Source organism: Gymnoscopelus braueri, assembly GCF_963280865.1.
Source record: "Gymnoscopelus braueri genome assembly, chromosome: 4".
Lineage (NCBI taxonomy): Eukaryota > Metazoa > Chordata > Actinopteri > Myctophiformes > Myctophidae > Gymnoscopelus > Gymnoscopelus braueri.
In genome coordinates this window covers 35,461,344-35,483,420 of record NC_137605.1, presented here as the reverse complement: position 1 = coordinate 35,483,420, position 22,077 = coordinate 35,461,344, and the positions used below count along the sequence as shown (strand labels likewise).

Here is a 22,077-nt window from a genome sequence, read left to right as displayed (position 1 = left end):
GGTCTAATTTGCTACCTTTTTTGTACAGTGGGGTCACTCTTGCTATTTTGAAGTTGCTAGGGACCCGTCCCTGTTAGATGGAGTCGAGAGGTTTAATATGTGGGTGATGATTGGAGCAATGGAGGCGGCTGAGTCTTTTAGAAATTTGGAGGGAATGTTGTCGAGGCCTGTGGCTCGGTGTTGTAGTGCGCTAAATTTTTTAAACACCTCATCTATTTTCACCATGGTGAGTTTAAAATCATTTTTGCGTACACCTAGTTTTTTGTAAAATGCGTCAACATGCTCTTTACCGTAGCTCCCAGAGTGAGGGGGTAGTTTTTCAACCAGTTCTGAGGCTATGGTCGTAAAGAAGATGTTGAGGATTTTACTCACTTCCCGATTTGCTGTAGTGAGAGTGTCATTCACCTTGAGGCTGATGTTTGCAAACCTGGTTTTAATTTTTTTGCTGCAGCCTAGTTGGTTGTGTAGAAGAAGACGAAGGATCAAAGTGGAAGAAAAATCTCCTGCACGCTGTATACAGATGCAAAGAATAATTTAATGGAAAACATTAAACTGCACCCCCCCCCCCCCACACACACACACACACACACACACACACACACCAAGTCTAGATTCTTCACAATCTCAGTTATTATACTATTCCTGAACTGAATTGCTACCCTCCACACCCTCCTGTCTAGCATCGGGGTCTTGAGCTCTGCAGTGTTGTTGTCAGTGTTGCATTGCTGAATTGGAATGGTTGCTATTTTAATGACGTGGCGCGTACGTCGCTTAACACCTACACTACAGGTCACACAATGGACAATTGATATGCATCTAGGCTCATTCCTATGTTAATTCACCTGGTGTGAGTCGGGAGCCTTTGTAAACTTTGTTGAGGTGTGAATTTAAAGTTGTTTTAAATCTATGCATGTGCCTGCGCGTGCTCCTGTTCAAAAAGGTTGTTGCGAGAGGCACGGTGGCGCAGTCGGTACCGCTGTCGCCTCACAGCTAGAAGGTCCTGGGTTCGATTCCCGCCGGGGACGCTGTGGGCGCTGGGGGCGTGTCTTCTCCTCCGCGTCATCAGCGCCCATACCCTAGGTGGGGTTGGCGAAAGGGCCTACTCTGTGTGGAGTTTGCATGTTCTCCCCGTGTCTCCAAGGGTAGTTAATACCCTCACAAAAACATGTAGTAATCCTGGTCACTATACCGCCTCCCCCATGACAGCCGGGGCGCCTGATGGAGGGGAAGGGAACTGGTTGGAATAACGTGTTCCTTCCACACGCTACGTCCAACAAGGGAAAACTCCCCCCTGTCAGGTGACAAGAAGGTCAGTTGGCTCTCATGCCTGAAGGAAGCATGAGCTCGGCCCTGGCCTCCCTACTGTGGGGGACTGGTGTAATGCTGGTGTAGGGCTGGTGTAGCGCCCAGGATCACTTAGGAAATTGGCACCGGGTGAAAAAAATGGGTTACAAAAATCGCGGGATAGAGCAATGCAACCCTGGTTGTTGTCCCACTGTCGCGCCGCAGTGCATCTACATAGGTGGTGCGCAAATGTTTTTACTTAAGTAAAAGTATCAATACTGTAATGTAGAAATATACTAAAAGTCTGGAATAAAAAAATTACCTGAGTTAAAAGTATTGGCATCAAAATGTATGCATCGCATTGTGAGCTTGTAGATCGGCTATTTTCAAATGGCCGAAATGTATAGGGCTGAATAATGTATGTAATAATGATCAAAATCTACAAAGTAACTACTAACTAAAGTTTTCAAATAATTGTAGTGGAGTAAAAGTGCAATATTTGTCCCTGAGATGTAGTGGAGTAGAAGTAAAAGTACTTTAATTTAAATACTCAGTAAAGTAAAAAATACCTCATAATTGAGTAAATGTACTTAGTTACTTTACACCACTGGTGGTGCGCTTCTTGTCTTTCCTGGCTTTGCCCTGGGTTGGCTCCCACAGTGTCAGTTTGCTTGCCACTAGTTCCGGGTGCCTGACGCAGTGCCCTGCCAGCCTCATCCTTCTCTCTCTGACCTTGTCTGTGACCCGTGGTATCATAAAATGCTAGCATCGTCATAATGAAATCAGATTAGTTGGAGAAATTACCAATCGGGGGCACAGAACGGGTTACAAATAGGAAACATGCAAAAATCGGGAGTGTTGACAGGTATGACAGGTATTATAGAAAATAGAAAAGCAAACAAAACATCTATTCATACACCAAGAATATGTAAACAGGACAAACAGACATCTGGTGTAGACTATGGTGCTATGGTGTGCACTGCACCATAGCACTGGCAGGCAAACTGGAGAACATCCTACTACTTGAATTGAAATGACCTCCAAAATATGTCCGGGGTTGCTCAACACACGATCACTCCATTTGCCCCGAAACTTGCCACAGACTGTTGATCAGAGCTCTGGCTATAATATAGGCTTCTTTCCCCGCCTTCAATGTACTTACATATTGTACGGTTAATATAAAACTACATTTCCTACTACATCTTAACATATTAGCCACAGCAACTTTCCTTCTTTTTGGCTGCAGTATATATTTTTTATTTGTTTTTATTTTTTAGATGTGAGGACCGCGAAGCGGCCCAAACCTCTAGTTATAATAATAATAATACAAATACATTATTATAGATGATTATTTTGTAATCATTATGACCACCAGATAATCGGTTCAGGAAAGTAAGACATATCACATCTCTCGTTTGTGCCCCTATAGTTTTACAGCAAGTAGGGAGACAGAGGCAAAAGGAAAAAAAACATTTGACTTCATAACTCAGACTACTTGAAATACACAAGTCATCTTTTGATACAAGAAACTGTATAATAATTAATTATGCAAGTAGTATGTTTTCACTAAATTTCACTAAATCTCTAATAAAAGCACATCTCAAAGTAATCACATTACTGCTGTAGCATTTAATAATGTTGGTTAAGATTATTTTGTATATGGTTGAAAAGAGTCAAAGCAAAAGTCCATTTCTATTTTTGGACACCTCATTAGTACACCCTTCGCTGTACTGTGATTGGCTCATAATTAGTACACCCCTAGCATTAGTACACCCCTAGCTGTACTGTGATTGGCTGACTCTATTGGCTGACTCTATTCAGCACTGTGATTGGCTAGCAAGACACATGATGAAATAAATAACCTATAAATAGGACTATGCACTTTTTTTTAAAGTGAGCTTCCATCACTGTGATGACCACTGTGATGACCACACCGCCCACTTCACACTGGGTGTGATTTTTTATTTTTTATTGCGATTTTAGGCTACTTTAAACCTTTGTGAAATATGTTCATTTTCTAACATAAACGTCTGCTTACGTTATCATTATCCTAGCCTAGGCTGTCATTTAAACTTTTTACATCCAAAAATGTAGGCTACTTTCACACCTCAAAATATTTTTTTGTTGAAAACGTATGGCGATGTGAAATGATCCTGCACTGAGCATGTGCAGAGGAAGTGTGGTCACTCTAGCTTGTTTCTGATTGGAGGAATCGAGACTTCAGACACGGCAATTTTCGATCTGGTAGATTCATCAGGTTTCCAAGCTAGACAGCCATATCGAGAACTTACTGTGCTACTTATTGTATACCTCAATAAAATTATAGTGTTGCACATTGAAAAACAAGAGACCAATTATTTAACAAAGGTCACAATCATTAAAAGATTGTCCACCCGGCTCTCATTGACTTCAATGCATTCCATCAAATGTGGCTTTTGACTCCAGTTTGCCTCCCAGTGCCTGACAAACACCAGCTGGAATTGCTGAACTTTGTAATAGAAAGTGACATATCTGATCTCTCTTTCTTTACATATCCTTGTAATTCACCAGGTAGTCTAGAGTAGCAATCATGTTGCATGATGTATTTCATTTTCAGAATTCCTATCAATTAAAACTGCTATGCTAGCTAGCCCACCAAAAACTTGCTGACTGCTGAATGTAAAGTTGTAGGATCATAATGTGCAATTGAAAAGTCACATTCACCCTTAGTATTATAACTAAGTATCACCCTTAGTATTATAACTAAGTATCACCCTTAGTATTGCAAGGGTAAGAAGAGTAAAGACTGTGCGATGAAGATAACAGTGTGGCTTCATGTGGATCTTCGGCTTCATGTGGCGATTCAACTGCACCATTCACTTCCTTTTAGACGGCGTGGCTCTGAAAGAGTCTAGTCAATGACGTCATCTGTGCCCAAAGTTGGATAATCAGATCCCATTTGATTTCCATGATAGAAATCTATGTAAAAATGTAAGAATGAGAACATGTGAACAAAAATGTGTGGGATTCTACGTTAGCGGTTCTATTGTTCCAGCGGTTTGCTGGATTAGCTCCGCACAGACACACAGACTCAATAGATGGCTTAGCCCTCTTTTCAGAGCCACACCATGTAAAACCAAATAAGTCTTCCATTTCCTTTTTTTGTTGCCAGACCCAAGGGGTCGGCCTACATGAGGCTTTGTCGGTCGGTCGGTCTGTCTGTCCCTCTTTTCCTGTCCTGTCCCTCTTTTCCTCTGCACACACACGTCATGCGAAGTCCGGCCATTCAGATTTCAACCACTAGGGGTCTGGCAGTACCAGGTCTCCTGGTTCCCTTGTTTGTTTATACTATCCATTTTGTTTTATTTTTCCATAAAATCTGCTAGATCTCCCAACAGCCAACCAGACACCACTTATGATACTTGAACAGTCAGATATTAACAAACGTACACCTTTTTGTCATGTAGGCAAGCACATCATCATCATCAGGCCTGGGATAAAGGTTTTCTAGTTCACTCTCTAGCCACTCTCCTGGCTCTGCAGACACTGGCAGGCCCATTCAATAGGGCATTTATTCAATAGGGCATTTATCCCGGGCAGGGAAGAGCACCTCCCCTAGGTGTTGACTATCGACTAGCAGGCCTGGAGCGCCTGCCCTGCCTAAAGAGTAATGTTCCTACACCGCCCCCACCCTTTAGGCAGGGCAGGCGCTGCGGTGGAGGTGGAGACGGGGGAAGGGGCAACCTTTCTTGGTGCTCTCCCAGTTGTATTGTGGTCATGGGCCTGGGTAAGGCCTTGTGATGGTGCAAAGGTTGGCCCAGGGCCCTGTGGGCTGTTCATGTACTGGGCAGCAGGCCCTGTGTACAAATGTCCTGCTGCTGAAATTGAGTGATTCCAGAAGAGTGTGGGTAGAGGGTGTACTCCTGATCATCAGGTGCTTCTTTGGTCATCAGGCTCCTCCTCAGGACAGAGCTGGCAGGCCTTGGCCAATATGAGTGTGCTGTCGCAGCTGTGGGAACACTCCATGCAATTGCACTGGGAGATCCCTTTGTATGGCCTCATCTCCAGGTCGTCCTTTAGCCACTCCACCGCCAACTTCCAGTAGCGCTTCACCTCGTCTTTACTCATTAGGATCTGATTGGCCACGTCACATTCGCTGAAGAGAGACACCATGTGCTTGATGCACTGGTAGGTGTGTTTCTTGTTAACATTCTTGTGGATGATGTTAAAAAGCCCATATCTGTTACAGGGGATACCCATGAGTACATCATAGATCCTGTGGTGCTGCCAAGAGTCCTCTATGTACAAAATCTCCAGCAATAGGTGCAGTTTATTTATCAGGTCATAGATGCTGTAAGGGTATGCCACAATCTGGAGCAGCACACTGAGAACACTGGAGGAGAACTGTTGGTTCTCCCAGCAGCTGAAGCACAGCAGCTTGACTATCTCCTCATTGGAGTTACTGTAGTCCTTAATTATCTTTGTTATGTACATGGTGTTAGCAAACAACATATCTGCCACCTTCTGCTGAATCGGCATTACCGGAGCTGCTGGGTTGGTGTCGCCATATGGATTGGGGAGAGGGGGGTTACCTTTGGAGGACTGCATGCGTGAAGAGATGTCACAGCAGCGCACCAGCTGGGAGACCACAGTGTAGAGCATGCCCAGCTCGGCGCACTGGTACTTATCAAGACAGTAAGGCATCGACATGAACTTGGTCGGAACACTCAGCTTTAGAAGCTGTGTCTTCTCTGCCAGGCCCAGATTGGCATACATGTCAAAGAGTTTGAATAGCTGCAGGTGGCAGCCGTGCTCCGACACCTCACTATTGAGTAAATTGAGTACATCTGTCAACAGTAGGTCACTCAGACTCAGGTTGTTGCCGCCCTGAGCCGAGGGTCCAGGGGAGGTGGTGAGAGAGGAACAGGGGCCGTCGTTCAGGGAGATATGTGCGATGAAGACGATGAAGTTGGCGAACTCAGCCTGGACCTCATCGCTGGGGCACTCCAGCAGGTACTCAGAGCAGTTGGAAGAGTCAAGGAGGATTTTTTTTGCAAACCAATGGCGTACATGCTTACTGTGTCTCAGCAGAATGACCAGGGCGTCAAACCAGTCACTAGCGGGACCCCGCACAACTTTCTTGGTGTGAAAGCCTCTGTTGAAGAGGAAGCTAGCAGCCAGCTTAACACTTATCATAGCTATCTCCTCTGCCTCTGGCAGGAGGTCTGTTCCTGGAGGAGGGTTTAAATAAACACTGTTACAGGTCAGGAGTTTCTTAATGAACTGGAAATATTCCAGGCTGTATTGCATTTGCCTGTGCATGAATTGGTCATTCTGCTTGCGCACACTGCACTCGATTTTGTAGGGCATCTTGACCTTGTAAAGTTTGCTGGAGGAAATGGTCAGCTCTTTGATGTTCTTGATCATCTCGATGTCCAGCGAGTCCATGCGCTCGTAGAACAAGATGTAAGCATTCCACCAGCGCCACATCTCTCCCATGTATTTGCCCATGTATTTGCCCATGTATTTGCCGCCGAAGCACATGGTCTTCATCTCCTCCTCGACATCCATCTTGCACTCTGTCACATTGCCATCATCAAACTTGTACCAACGGTTGCACTCGCCATCACGCTGGATAATATATGAGTAGTAATGGCCACCACTGGCTTGGCCTGAGTGCACCAGCACACCCACCAGACGGTATTTAGTACTGATAGGTGGTGTGGGCTCTGACGGCTTGTTCTGATGGATCACCTGGTTCTCCAGGTCAACGGCTTCGCCCTCCAGCTCTGCCACACCAGTCACTGTGTACGGCTCCATGTCCAGCTCTCGCGGGAACTCAAAGTAGTCATTGAACTTGATGGCGCACTCACGCTCCCAGTCATAGTCAAAGCGCTTGAGCTGGATGGCCAGCACAGGTGGAAGCTTCTTAATTAACAGCCGCTTCACTGTGTCCACCTTCTTGTTGCACTTCTCACAGTGGTAAGCATTGGCTCCCTCCAGCAGGTCTCCTTTAACATACTGCTCCATAGAGTCCAGCAGGTTCTGGTGGTTTCTGACGTCAACATTCAGTGTTGTGAATGACTCTTCACACTCATACCTGTGGGGGCAACCCTGACAGATCTTCTGGTCAGCAAAGGAGCCTCCCAGCACCTGGCTGAGCAATGCGGGGTGGCCACAGGCTTTCAAAGCCTCGTCCAGACTGTCCACCAGGGAGTTGAAGAACTCCAGTGCATCGTGCTGCTCTTTCAGGTTCACCGGCTCACCCCATAACTTGAACTGGTTCCAGAATCCTGTCGGGACATAGTACTGCTGCTTGGAGGCAGCAAGGTGGCCAAAGATGATCTGTAGGTGATGCAGCACACCGATGTTGTACCCCTTTCTGTCTTCTGACTTGCCAGAGAGCTTGTGGTGGTAACTGAACGCCGGGTTGTTGACCACATTGGTCTCGATGTCCAGGATGCCATTGCGGATGGGTGGGATCATGTACAGCTGCTGTATGACAGAGTTCATGTAACACGTGGCTCCTGCATTCTTCAGACCCACAAAGCCTTTGTTGGGCCGTGGCCCTACCGGGGGCAAATACTCCCACTCATTCAGCTTCTCCTCACACTCTAGGTTGTTGAGGGCTTCAACAATCGGCTTGAGGTTGCGGACGCAGCCTATGGTAAGGGCCACCAACAGCTCAAAGCCGGCGTTGATGGAGGTGGGACTACTGCACACTGGTATCGCCTGCTCAGTATGGAACGTCCTATTCTTATACTGAAGGTAGACTTTAGACACCGGGAAGATGAAGTCATCTATCAGATCGTTGATGAGGTTAGCTCCTCCCTTCTCACAGCCAATGTAGTACTTCTTCTCTGAGGTCTGAAAAGCCAGCAGCTCCTTGGTGACACTGATGTGGCCCTCTAGAATGGTGTTCTCCACTCCCGGCTCACCGGTCCTCTTCACCTCATCCCGGATTCTTTTGAGCCAGTCAATCTCATCGTTGAGTAGCACCTCTGCGTTAGGCAGGTTGATTTTGTAGTTGTAGGCGTAGTTCAGCAGGTGTTGGAGCAAGAGGAAGTAGTCTCCTGCATGCTTGGCACACTCCTTGGCCATGCTCCCTAGCACGTTGAAGAGGATGGTGATGAAGGACAGGAGGGGTTGGTGTCCCATACCACACCTGGTGGCCATGAGGAAGAACTGTTCCTGGGCCATCTGACGCACAGCTTTGCTGGGGCAGTGCAGCACTATGTCTATGATGAAGGTCTGCCAGGACTTCTCCTTGCTGAGTGTGTCCAGAGCTGTAGGCATCAGGGCGAAACATAGATTCATCACCTCCAGCGCCTGAAAGCACACCTGCTCATCTTCCTCATCTAGCTCTGTACCCACAATCATCTTTTCATAGATCTTGCTGAATTCCTCATTGGAGCTGAAGATGAGTTGTAGTGTACCACAGCCTGACGCCCACACTATCTTCTGTACCGCCTGGATCACGCAGATGTCTGGGATGTACATAGATGACTGGAAGAAGTTATCATTAGAGATCTGCTTGGCTAGGTGGAAGGCTAGCCTCCCTTCTGAGGCAGGGTTGTGGATGTCCTGCAGGGCCTTCTGGAGGACGTTGTGAGGGGCCTGGTTAGTTGGTGAGATGGGGAGGTTAACATGACCGAGGCCAACAGCAGTGAGCAGAAGCTTGGCGATCTTCAGTGCATTGAGGTAGACCCCACGCTTTGTCTCCATGTCCGCAGAAGGAAGGAAGCTGTTCCTGGTGAACATACTCAACACTAGGGGCAGCCCGCCATTCTTCAGGAAGTTGTACTGGAAATTGCTGGCATCCCCACCCAATCTGGCACTGGCTGGCATCAGCAGGGCATACACAACCTCGATGAGGTAGAGGACTTTTGAGGGCATGGTGCCAAAGAAGCAGGAATCCAGTGTGAGGTTGAGGCTCTTCTCACTCAGCTTGGCATGATCCACACACACTGCACGCAGGTTATCCACTGTAGTTTTATGGGGGGGTATGAGGTTCATGAGTTCCCGAGCACTGTCCCTGATTAGAGGCATGTTAAGGGTACAGCCTAGGTCAGCAACCTCCCACAGGAAGGATATGTAGTGCAGGTGCAGCGATGTGATTACACTGGGCAAGGAGCTCTCAACCTCAGGGTTGGGTCCATCACTGTAGTGTTTACCAGGAGACCCAGAGAAGGAATCAGAGAAGCTGTCTGTGGTGGAGGTTATGCTGGCACTCATTTGGGTAACCTCGGCTGTGATCAATATTGTACCCTTCAAATTGAGCTGTCCAATCAGCTTCCTGTCATCAGCTGGATTGTCCAATTCCCCGGCAATGATGAGTTCTATCTTGGTGTGCGTGTCATTAGCCTTGATCAGGGTGAGGATGTCACGTCGCACAGAACCAATGGTCTTGTTGGTGTGAGACCAGATTTTCAGGTCACTCTGGTCAGGCAAACGCACCATCAGCATGATGTCTTTCCCCCAGAAAGCCCTCGACATGGGCAGTATAGTCCTCTCCTCATGGTAGTCGCTGTCACACTTGTTGATGTACTCCATGAGCACAGTGAGCACTCTGACCATGCGGATGGCCTTGTGTGTGTGGTTACTGCTGTCCTTGTCTCTGACCAGGGTGTCATAGGTAGCCTTCAGACGGTCAAAACATTTATCGATGAACTTTTCATGGATCTCCACTTGATAGTCTTGTAGTTCTGGTCCGAGGTTAGTACAAATCTCTTTCAGCAGGTTTATGGCTCTGCTCGCAATATCATCATTGCTTACTTGAATTACCACCTCCCAGAGGTAGTCTAAGCCTATTAGTTCCAGGTTATCCATCATGTATGCCCTACCTTTGACCACCAGCTTCCCCTCCCTGCGGTTGACAGATTTGAAGAACCTTTCAAAGCACTTAATGCCATTCTCCGTCAGCAGAGACGGGTCAAGCTCCAGAACATTGTTTTTGAAGAAATCCTTGGTGATTTCCGGATCAAGGTCCTGCTCGTCACCCATCAACTTGGAGTACCATTTGAAGCAGGCGTCACGGTCACAGACATACACTGCATTCTCAGTCAGACACTTCCAGATCTGTTTGGCCTGTGGTGCATACAGCCACAGCTGACCATCCTTCAGTAGGAAACTCAAGAAGTCCAGTCGCTCCTGTACTTCCTGGACATGACTGTAGCGGCTCCCAGCCCTCACTGTGTGAGGGTCAACCTCTGCCTGTTCTGCTTTGGAGAACTGCTTAATGGTCTGAATGTAGGTACACAGGTTTTCAGCCACCAGGGTAACCAGAACGTGGTTATGCTGCAGTTGGTTAATCAGGTCGTGGCGGTAGAAAATGTGCCCCCTCTGGATTTGATTAAGCTTCGGTGGAGATTCTCCAAACAGGCTACATATCTCTCTGATCTGCTTGAGAGCAGGGATTACCCACTTGTCATTGGTATGCAACTCCAATATGAAGCAATCTAGCCACTGGATCTTTTGGATGTCTCTGTCCTTTGAGAAGCTGTTGGCCAGAATGTTTATGTGGGCACTAAGAGCCTGGTCCATGATGTCTACAGGCACATCATTGCTGTGTGCTAGATTCCACAAAAGGTTGAGAACCTTGTGGGCCATCATGCCATCCTTATCATCCTCAGCCAGGCGCCTGATCAGCTCCAGTAGCTTCTCATGCTGCTTTTTGCTGGCGTTGGTCCAGCTTGCCTTGAAGCAGTCAAAGAGGTGGTCAAGCTGCTCAGGGGTGAAATTCCAAGCCAGCTTGGCTAAGAGGTTATGGACATTCTTCACAATGGCCTCATGCTTGCCAGCCTGTGCAGTCCAGATGTTATCAAGGTCCTGCATGGTAAGAGCTTTCTCTTGAATGATGAAGCGAAGAATATTCTCCAGTTTCTCCACATACTGTGGCTGGTGTAGACTATCACTCAGCACAATGGACAAGATGTGGTTCTGCTGGATCCACTCTGTCATGTGCTTTGCTGTCAGCCATTCATCCTTGGGATGGGGAGAGTCATACACACTGGAGATCACCTGGTTTACTTCATTTAATGCATTCATTTTGCCGTTAAAGGAGGAAATTTGCAATAACCTAAGAATAATTTTTAACCTAATCATCTTTAAATTCTTCACTGTCTCCTCGTGGCCTGGGATTTGTTTAGCCAGGTTTCTCAGAGACTTGATTATCATGGACAGTGCATCATTCTTGGCCTCTTTCTTTAGCTCATTGTCTGTGAGGTTCTCCAGAAACTGGGGGACCATCTCGATGATTGAAAGGAAGTACTTCTTCACTGTATGCGGTGTGAGGAACTTGTAACACTGGCCAAAAGGTTTGATAAGTGCAGCAATGATCTGAATGTTCAGTGCTTGTCCACTCGTGAAGCGATCGTGCAACATTTGAAACCCTTTTAATGTGCCAAATTTGTTTATCAAGTCTACCAACCAGCCCTTGGGCATTTGATATTCCGGGGAGCAAGCAAAAAGCTTGTCATCATCCTGCCGGGCCCTGGTCTTGGAGTTATAGATGTGGAACTCTGAGTCAGGGTTGGTAGCCATGGCCAACAGCTGCAGTAGAGGGAACGAGTCCTGAGAGAGCTTGGCAACACACAGCTCCACCAGCCGGTGAGTGTTGTATATGATCCACTCGTGCATCTCAGACTGCCAGCAATTGATTACCTCATGAGTCAGGATCTTGGTGAAGGAGATGGTCAAACCATCCTGGAAAAACATCTGGCATGCCTCAAACTTAACGTCCAGTCCCTTTTTACTAAGATCTATAGCTGCTTCCAGGAGGACCTCCATTGGCAAAAGTGGAACATCCCAGTGGGGCCTGTTGATCGTGTCATCCAGCTTGGCCAGGTCAGCATGGGGGAACGCTGGCTTCTCCTCCCCCAACTGAGGGGGTCCATCCCCCTGGTCCCCTTGATTATCTGGAGGGCTCACTGGAGAGTTCTCATTGGATGACTGAGACCGTAGTCTCTGAATTGTTTGCTGGCTCTGCGCACTTGGCGCCTTGCCCTGGCCCTGATTGTCATTGGCTCCCACCAGCAAGCCACGTGTGGTGGACATGCTTACCACAGGGCAGATCTTGGCAATCTTGGGAGCGCTAGCCAGCGGGTTAATTGCAGCCGCTTCTGCCGCAAAGCAGAGGGATTACAGCCCAAACACGAGAGGGACACAAGCACCTGGAGATCTGAATGGGACTTCCTGCCTCTATTCATGGGCCACGTCCAACCTTGAGCGATGATGGTTTTGTCGTAGTAGCACATATAAAAAAACCTCGCCTATATCACTGACTGCTCGGTTATGAGCCACAAAACAATGATGCTGGAGCTAATTGCTTCAGTTTATTATTGATGTTCAAAGATGACCATAAAGCTGGCGAGAAAGCTCTCTGCTACCTTTATCTAGTCGGACCTCTCCAGCTGACTTTAAGTGCTCATTCTGGCCACTGAGGTGCGACGTAGGTCACGCCTCTCAGCCAATCCCATGTGAGGTTGGAACATAATAACCATATATGGCTTTGTCAGAGGTAAGGGAGGGCATAAATTGTCTCAAATTATATCTGATGCCAACACCAACTATGGCTTTAATATGGAATAGTGCAGTACCCGTTGTCAGAGAGATAACCCCCCCCGGTCTTCAGCCTTGTTGTATTATACAATAATAGGCCTGCTACTTACTGCTTTGCTGCACTGGTACTGGCACTTACTAGCCTGTTTCCAGACAAATCTGCCTTTGCAAAATTGCATCGTACTTTAGCCCTCGGCAGATTAGGTCTGGCCCCCCTCAATAGAGATTTCATTTCTCTCCCTCCGAAGTCGTGAGGGACCAATCAGGGCCCAGTATCCAAATGTGGGCGGGCTTATCACCATATTTGGAGCAATGGCGTACAATGCAGGAGACTCATTTTCAGTTTTTCACAACAAAGATGGACGCCGCCATAGCATCAGTAGTAAACGCGTTATTTATAACGCGTATATTTCTTTTCTAAAAGACGAACAAACAATTGCCCTTAAAGCTTTTGTTGGAAAGAAAGATGTGTTAAGAATAGCTTAATCTGGTTACCAGACTAAATACGAGTGGAGCTAGTTTTCGTTGTTTACTATTTCAGCACCGGCGCTTGTGTGTGACGTAGCAGGAAGCACTGCTCTGATTGGTTTTAGGTCTAACCAATAGAGTCCGTTTGGATCTTTTTGTAACCGCCCTTGGAAAAAAATCTATCGTTGATAGGGACCAGACTAATATCCACGCAGTGTGTCGTGTGATATTGTCTGGCCACGCGAGGCTAGGCACTTACTGTATGTTTACATTGACATGGCTGATATCTGCTGCTAAATTATATCTCACTTTCACATGAGACTATACACATGTTGGGACTGTTCCTATATCGTTGCTGTCCGGCAGAAACCAGCGAACTCAATTTTTCCGCCTTTGTATTTTCTTTCCATAAATCAGGGCTATTGAACACCCTTTACTAGAGTTAGCTGGTTTTGCTGACTCCAGGCTCCACCCCCTTTTGACCTCAAACCTCATTGTGAGCATTGAGGTCCATTTAGCTGTACTTATCAATGATGAACAAAACCTCCTAACTCCACTCTTTGTTTTGTTTTAGTCATTTCCTGAAAAATTAACATTTTGGAGCTGGTTGCTGCCGGACAGCAGAGATATGTTATTTTATTGCTGTTTTTTTAACCAGTTCAAAGAGAAGATTGTGTGCACATCCCACGCCTGCATTTAGGCCAAGTACTGGACATCAAGGGAAGAATCAAGGAAAAGAAGAATGAAGTCCGCACACTGTTCTCAAGCTCCAAGAAACTCACTTTTTATTTGTGCAACGTTTCGACCATAGGTCTTCATCAGGCAAATATTATATCATATTTGCCTGATGAAGACCTAGAAGGTCGAAACGTTGCAAAAATAAAAAGTGAGTTTCTTGGAGCTTGAGAACAGTGTGCGGACTTCCTTCTTCTTTTCCCTGTTTTTTTAAACCAGGCACTTATATATACTGTACAGCATGTTACAATAGCTGCTGCTATTTTAGCTGCCTCGTACCATTGACATTTTTAACCATGCACCATATGAAGGCTGTCGGCTGTCGTTTATATTTCATTCTACCCATGTTTTCCTTGTTTTCTTACTATCTAATCTTTTGCCCTTTCTTGAAAACTGCAAATGATGGGAGCTTGTACGACCTGTGACAATGTGACAAAGTGGAAGTTAGAATATATCAAGCATTATTTCAGATTCGTCAATTGCATTTTTATGAATTAGTCCGATTTTTTCATTTGACCACTTTCAACCTGTGTCCTTATTTTCTGGCAGGTAAAAGATTAAAAAACAAATAATCACACATTTTTTAATAGAATATCTACAAGCTCACTAGATCGCTATTCATTGCTATTCATATATATCCATTAGGGCTTAAGTGGTTAAACTCATGCATTGAATCAATGAATTGATGGAAAAGGGTTTAAAATCTATACACTTAGATCAAAACAAGACCAGGAGACCTGGTTCTGCCAGACCCAGACTTCACATGAAGTGTCAGCCTGTGTCTATGCCCATGTATGGACGAAAGGGGGACAGACTTTTATGGCTGGGACACACGTCGTGCTTTGCACGACGTGTGTCCCTTCTATGCCCATGTATGGACAGACTTTTTTGGGGGACAGATTTTTTTTTGGCTGGGGCCGGAGGATAAAGTGACCATGCCCATGTATGGACGAAACAGGTACAAAGCCTCATGTAAGCCTGACCCCTTGGGTCTGGCAATAACCCTGAAAATAAGTTTACCTGTCCTGCAGTCAACTTCCCACACTTAACCCAGTTGTTATGGCTACTTAAATTCAGATTTGACTGTTTTCTGTCCACTATTTATAAATAGGAACATCCTATCTTCAACAGTAAAACACACATAGATAATAGAAATGCCTGTACTTGATGAAAAAACAAAATAAGAAGATTACAATAACAATTAATTAGTCAATGATTCAGATTATGTTTTACACAGACTAGAATGTATAGTTTACTTTCTCTTGCTTATCAGCGCATCCTTGAATCCTGCTGCAGTTAACTCCACCGACTCTTCACTTTACGGCTTCTCCTCGTTGGCTCCTCAGCCCAGGCCCGGTGCCACGGGGGTGCCAAAGGAGGCCTGACACCCTCAGTTGCAAATTTTGCATATAGATTTTATGCACATATTGTTTTACTATATAAAAAATGATCTACCCCCTCGCCATTTTCCATCTGCCCCCTCAGTCATTTCTTCCTGGAGCCAAGCCTGCCTCAGCCCCTGTTCAGTGTGCCTTAGGCCTGCCTTGACCCTTGACACCAACATGGTACTCCATGGCATGTCATTGTATCTGAATGCCATCACCACTGTACCCATACGCCAAATAACGAAAATAGCCGATCTAACAGTCTAGTGTGAAAGTAGCCAATCTACAATCTAGGTAAAAGTCGCCAATCTACAAGCTGAGGAACAGACTTGGTAACAGGAGAGGTGTATAAGTATCGGCCCCTGCTGAGTGCTGACAGTTGTACAACGTGGCCCATGGGGGCCTCTTCTCACGCCAGACCCCTGAACGGTTTGTGCCACGTTTGGTGCAGATCGGAGCAACGGTGCACCTTGACAATGTGTGGCCACCGGAGGTCCACCTTCTAGACAATTTTAGTATGTGGTGGTGTGTAATGGGTGGAGAGAGAGAGAGAGAGAGAGAGAGAGAGAGAGAGAGAGAGAGAGAGAGAGAGAGAGAGAGAGAGAGAGAGAGAGAGAGAGAGAGAGAGAGAGAGAGAGAGAGAGAGAGAGAGAGAGAGAGAGAGAGAGAGAGAGAGAGAGAGAGAGAGCACTATATAAGACAAAGGTGGTGTCATATTGCTATTATAGACAGGCTGAGAAACTCATTCACATCACAGCAGAAATATGGGGACGGGTGAGCAACTAAATCTCTTCTTTGCTATGTGTATCAAATTAATATATTGGTGTATAATACAGTATGGTCAGAGAATATAGCCTAATCCAAATGTATATCTTGTTATGAATTGCATTTATCACTATATCTCTGCTGTCGGGCAGAAACCAGCTATGTCCAAAATATTAACTTTTCAGGAAATGAAAAATAAAAAGGTTTTAGAACACAATACTGCCTCATCAAAGTTGGTATGGTGACTTTATACATTGTCAGATACTTCTTCAATGTGTCCTTATTATCAGCACTTTACCCAAATACAGCTCAAGTGGAGTTAGGAGGTTTTTGACCATTAATGTGGAGATTATTTTCCACCTGACTTCGTCTAATCAATGATGGAAAAAACAGCTCCAAAGTTGGAGTTAGGTGGTTTGACTAACAATTTGAGGATCCAATGGATTTAGGAGGGTTAGCCAGAAGCGCTTTTTTAATACTTTTTATTGGTTCAATATTTGTAAAACCCACACAGAGACTTAAAGTGTTCAATAGAACTGATTTATAAAAATAAATAAAGTTGAGATAGCTGGTTTCTGCCTGACAGCGACGATATTCAAAGTATGTATCCATATATTTTATAAGGCAATTGCATACAATAAACTATATTGAAAAATATGTAGAATTCTTTCAACATTTCTTCTTTCGAGACTCCGGTTACACAGTAATTTAATAACACGTCTTACGCTATTTATCAGGCAGATTACAGCTATACAATGCTACACCCTAAGAATGTGAAAGCCGATAATAGTAGGCTTACAGGTTTGATACCAGAACAATGTGGCATAAAACGCATGGTGCAGTGATGTGGCATTTAACACATCCAGTCTGCACAGTACACTAATCATTTTATGTTCGCTCTTCCTCTCTAGATTCAAACAGCACCAACTTCAGTGCCCCTGGAGTACCACCATTCTACATGTCTCCTGAATTCATATACACACTCAATGGTATATGCTGTGTGGTGTTTGTCGTTGGAAGTGTAGGCAACGCCCTGATTATCTATTTGATAAGCTTCAGGATGAAGATATCAATCAACTCTGTTTGGTGTCTCAACTTGGCCCTTGCTGACTTCCTCTTCACTACCACCCTAATTTTTAACATCCTTTATTTGCATTATAATTACAACTGGTATTTAGGGGGGTTTATGTGCAAGTTCTACGCCTTTTTGTTTAATGTCAGCGTGTTTGTCAGTATATTCGTCTTGATGGCCATGAGCCTAGATCGCTGCCTGTCCACCTGGGTGGTGGTGTGGGCGCAAAAGAAGAGAACCTCTCGCAAAGCTCAAGTTATTATATCTGCTGTCTTTTGGCTGGCTGCTGTGGCCTGCAGCCTCCCCAACATCCTTATATGGGACGTTTTTCAATATGGGCCCCATATAATTTGTACATTCGTCGTTATGGAGCCGTTATGGAGCTTAATGGTATTTGGTTTTACCATCGGCTTTGTCATCCCCTTCCTGGTCATAACCGCCTCTTATGTCGCCATATGGGTTCGTGTGAAGCGCCTCCAAAGTGAAAGGAACCAGTCTCAGAGGTCGCTCCGAATCATCATTACCATCACCCTTATATGCTTCCTCTGCTGGCTGCCCTCCCGCGTGATTTTGTTTATATTATTTGAAATTTTCACAAAGCCAACCCTCAATATGTATGAGCTTCAGATATTGACAATTGTCTCTCTGGTTTCTATGATCCTGAACTATCTCAGCAGCTGCCTCAAGCTCGTCCTCTATGTCTTCATGTGTGAAAAATTCCAGAAAAAGCTCCACTCTGTCTTTGTGTCATGTTTTGGACAGTGCTGAAGAGCCCATTAAAGAAGCAGAGGTCACAGACTAGTCCACAGAGATTGAGCAGCATTCAAAACGGGAACCAGGCAGAAAAGTGCTCTAATAAACACTATCTTTGGATAGTATTTTGACTGTTAAATAAACATTTAAGGAAAATAAAATCTGATTGTTTCCTGTCACCCCCCACACGTTATTTTGTTTCTTCTTCTAGGCATCTAAAGAGCAAAGCTATGGAGTCTCTCTGGGGCCATGGTAGAAAAAACAATTTAATAACGATGTGGCTTCCATGTTATATCATGTTGATAATGATAATGTTGTTGTTTTTTATTGTTTCAATATCTTTAAAGTATCAGTAGTAGCAACCCCCAAAAAAGCAGTTTTACACTTGCCAAAAGGTGATGAAAGCTCCTAACGGGTGACTGAAAGTGTGTGTTTTTTTTATGGCCCGAAATGACTTGATTTCATTTTGGGGCTATATACTGTATGTGAATTAAAGATATTTTAAACTTTAAAATATCTTTAAAATGTTTAAAAGATTATACCTGTATAAGAAAAAATACCTGTATAAGAACAAATATAAGCCATAAAATGCATTTTCTAGCTGCCAAAAGGTATTTGAAACATATCTCAATCAGACCCATGTACCTGTTGAAATACCTGTATAGAGCCAATGTAGGCCATAAAATGCACAATTTCACCTGCCAAAAATGGATTTGTCAGGAAGTAGGTCCAATTGGGCTATATTTCAAATGCAATAAACACTCCGATCAACAAGGCGTCAGCGCAATGCAGGGCAAGCCGATGTAGTTGTTACATGTCACATTAATAGTGTTGCTTTCCATGGCGTTGTGCTTGAATTACAGTTGGTGGTTTTGTATCTCACATGCATGTTTTTGTGGTTTAGGCCGTGTGGTGAACCAAGAAAAAGTCCCTAGAAAATCAATTTCATTCCCACGTATGGGCACTACTTTTTCAATGAATTTTTGCATAGACCCTTGTGGACTTTGGGTTAAACGTTCTTTCTCCTCAAAATATCCTGCAGGTTTTTTTCACAAGCCATAAATGTACGTATAAATGTGAATTACAAAAAACGCTGGTTTTGCTTTCTTTCTCCTCAAAATATCCTGCAGGTTTTTTTCACAAGCCATAAATGTACGTATAAATGTGAATTACAAAAAACGCTGGTTTTGCTTGAAGATTTCTTGATATTCATTTTGACAACACATAATCAAAATCTCTCTCAAACTGTCATGTATATGTGTACCTAACATATGAGACAAGTATTGATGCATTAGTGTACTCAAATGTGAATTTAGCCATCCAACAAAATTAAACGTTACACATGGTATATTTTTGAGATGGAGTGAGGTAGGGTGCAGTGAGTGAGGTGAGTTGTGTTGAGATGGGGTGAGGAGTGGTGGGTGATTTCATGTCTACTGATGAGACATGCTGTGACACTAGCACATAATTGTACAGCATATTTTGGTCTGAGTTTGAGTTGCAAGGTAGAATCATCCAATTTTGTGAGGGGGGGGGGGGGTTGGGGGGTTCTGATCTACTCATGAGACACGCTGTGACATTAACACATTGTTGTATTGTAATAAAAATGGTGTAGTACACCATATTGTTTACTCTTTCTAAGCTGTAATGCAGCTATTCTACCATTGTCCGTTTTTGGCATTATTTGAAATTTTAGGGGCAGGGCAGTATTCTGATTGATCTCTGTCATTTGGGGTCAAAGTGTTCTTTTTTATTTTCATCCTCATTACGCAGTCGGTTTTAATGTATGAAACGTGTGTTGAGCAAAATTTAAAAATGTTTTAAGCTTGGCTAAATTTCATGGTTTAAATTCACATTTGAGTATACTAATGCACCAATACCTGTCTAATATGTTAGGTACACGTATACAGACAGACAGACATGTTGAGAGATTTTGTGTTGTCAAAATGAATAATACATTTATAAGCAATTTTTTATTTCTGTAATTCACATTTATGGCTTGTGATAAAAAACTGAAATTTTACAGAACTTTTAACCTCAAGTCGTGTAATGATTACACTGTAATCTATGCAAAGATGCATTGAACAACTGCTGAACACGTTCGTGGGGACGGAAAGTAACTTTTTCATGGTTCACCACATGGCCTAGTTGTGGTGCATGTTTAAATTTTTGCCTCTTACCAGTTTCCTTTTCTATTCCAAGCCAAGTATGACACCTGATTCGGATGCTATCAATGACCTGATCAGCTGCAACTACAAAGTTTTACAGAAGAGTGAGTTTGATTCACTCTTTACTCAGCCAAGAGATGGAGTGAGATAACCGAGCATGGAGAATCAGTAGATAGTAAATGGACTGAATCAGATTTGGATGAATGTTCAATGACACTGACAGATCTGTCTATCAACCCTATTATCCAACTCTCTTCTTTCTAAGGGCCATGCACAGATGTTTGGGAGGGCAGGACAATTTCACCTGCCAAAAATGGATTTGTCAGGAAGTAGGTCCAATTGGGCTATATTTCAAATGCAATAAACACTCCGATCAACAAGGCGTCAGCGCAATGCAGGGCAAGCCGATGTAGTTGTTACATGTCACATTAATAGTGTTGCTTTCCATGGTGTTGTGCTTGAATTACTGTTGGTGGTTTTGTATCTCACATGCATGTTTTTGTGGTTTAGGCCGTGTGGTGAACCAAGAAAAAGTCCCTAGAAAATTAATTTCATTCCCACGTATGGGCACTACTTTTTCAATGAATTTTTGCATAGACCCTTGTGGACTTTGGGTTAAACGTTCTTTCTCCTCAAAATATCCTGCAGGTTTTTTTCACAAGCCATAAATGTACGTATAAATGTGAATTACAGAAAACGCTGGTTTTGCTTGAAGATTTCTTGATATTCATTTTGACAACACAAAATCAAAATCTCTCTCAAACTGTCATGTATATGTGTACCTAACATATGAGACAAGTATTGATGCATTAGTGTACTCAAATGTGAATTTAGCCATCCAACAAAATTAAACGTTACACATGGTATATTTTTGCTCAACACACACATAGAAAATGTCAGAACCTACTGTGTAATGAGAGGAAAAATTATTTAAAAAATGCCAGCTCAGGTATGGATCCCAATAAGTGCTGAACACACACTGTTGCCAAGAGCTGATAGCACCTGGTAAATCTGACTGCAGGCTTAAATCAATCCCTGCCACATCAGTATCAGGGCTCTTGATGACTAAAGATTCATATTCCTGTGCAACAGAATGTACATAATAAAACACCCTGCTGGGGTCCTCCCCACCTTACCTCGAGGTGAGATGGGATGGGATGGGATGGGGTGGGGTGTGGTGAGGTAGGCTCAGGTGGGGTGAGATGGAGTGAGGTAGGGTGCAGTGAGTGAGGTGAGTTGTGTTGAGATGGGGTGAGGAGTGGTGGGTGATTTCATGTCTACTGATGAGACATGCTGTGACACTAGCACATAATTGTACAGCATATTTTGGTCTGAGTTGCAAGGTAGAATCATCCAATTTTGTGAGGGGGGGGGTTGGGGGGTTCTGAATCTGATCTACTCATGAGACACGCTGTGACATTAACACATTGTTGTATTGTAATAAAAATGGTGTAGTACACCATATTGTTTACTCTTTCTGAGCTGTAATGCAGCTATTCTACCATTGTCCGTTTTTGGCATTATTTGAAATTTTGGGGGCAGGGCAGTATTCTGATTGATATCTGTCATTTGGGGTCAAAGTGTTCTTTTTTATTTTCATCCTCATTACGCAGTCGGTTTTAATGTATGAAACGTGTGTTGAGCAACATTTAAAAATGTTTTAAGCTTGGCTAAATTTCATGGTTTAAATTCACATTTGAGTATACTAATGCACCAATACCTGTCTAATATGTTAGGTACACGTATACAGACAGACAGACATGTTGAGAGATTTTGTGTTGTCAAAATGAATAATACATTTATAAGCAATTTTTTATTTCTGTAATTCACATTTATGGCTTGTGATAAACTGATATTTTACAGAACTTTTAACCTCAAGTCGTGTAATGATTACACTGTAATCTATGCA

General features: G+C 44.1%; 1 protein-coding gene across 1 annotated transcript; it reads right to left on the bottom strand.

The window, feature by feature from the left end:
- Positions 1–4,923: 4,923 nt before the first annotated feature.
- LOC308083587 (ubiquitin carboxyl-terminal hydrolase 9X-like) lies at positions 4,924–12,318 on the bottom strand (the record flags this gene model as incomplete). Its single annotated transcript, XM_080425903.1, is given in 3 exon segments — positions 4,924–5,141; positions 5,174–5,204; positions 5,206–12,318. Coding segments are annotated over 3 exon segments (7,362 nt in total).
- Between the last annotated feature and the right edge of the window lie 9,759 nt (positions 12,319–22,077).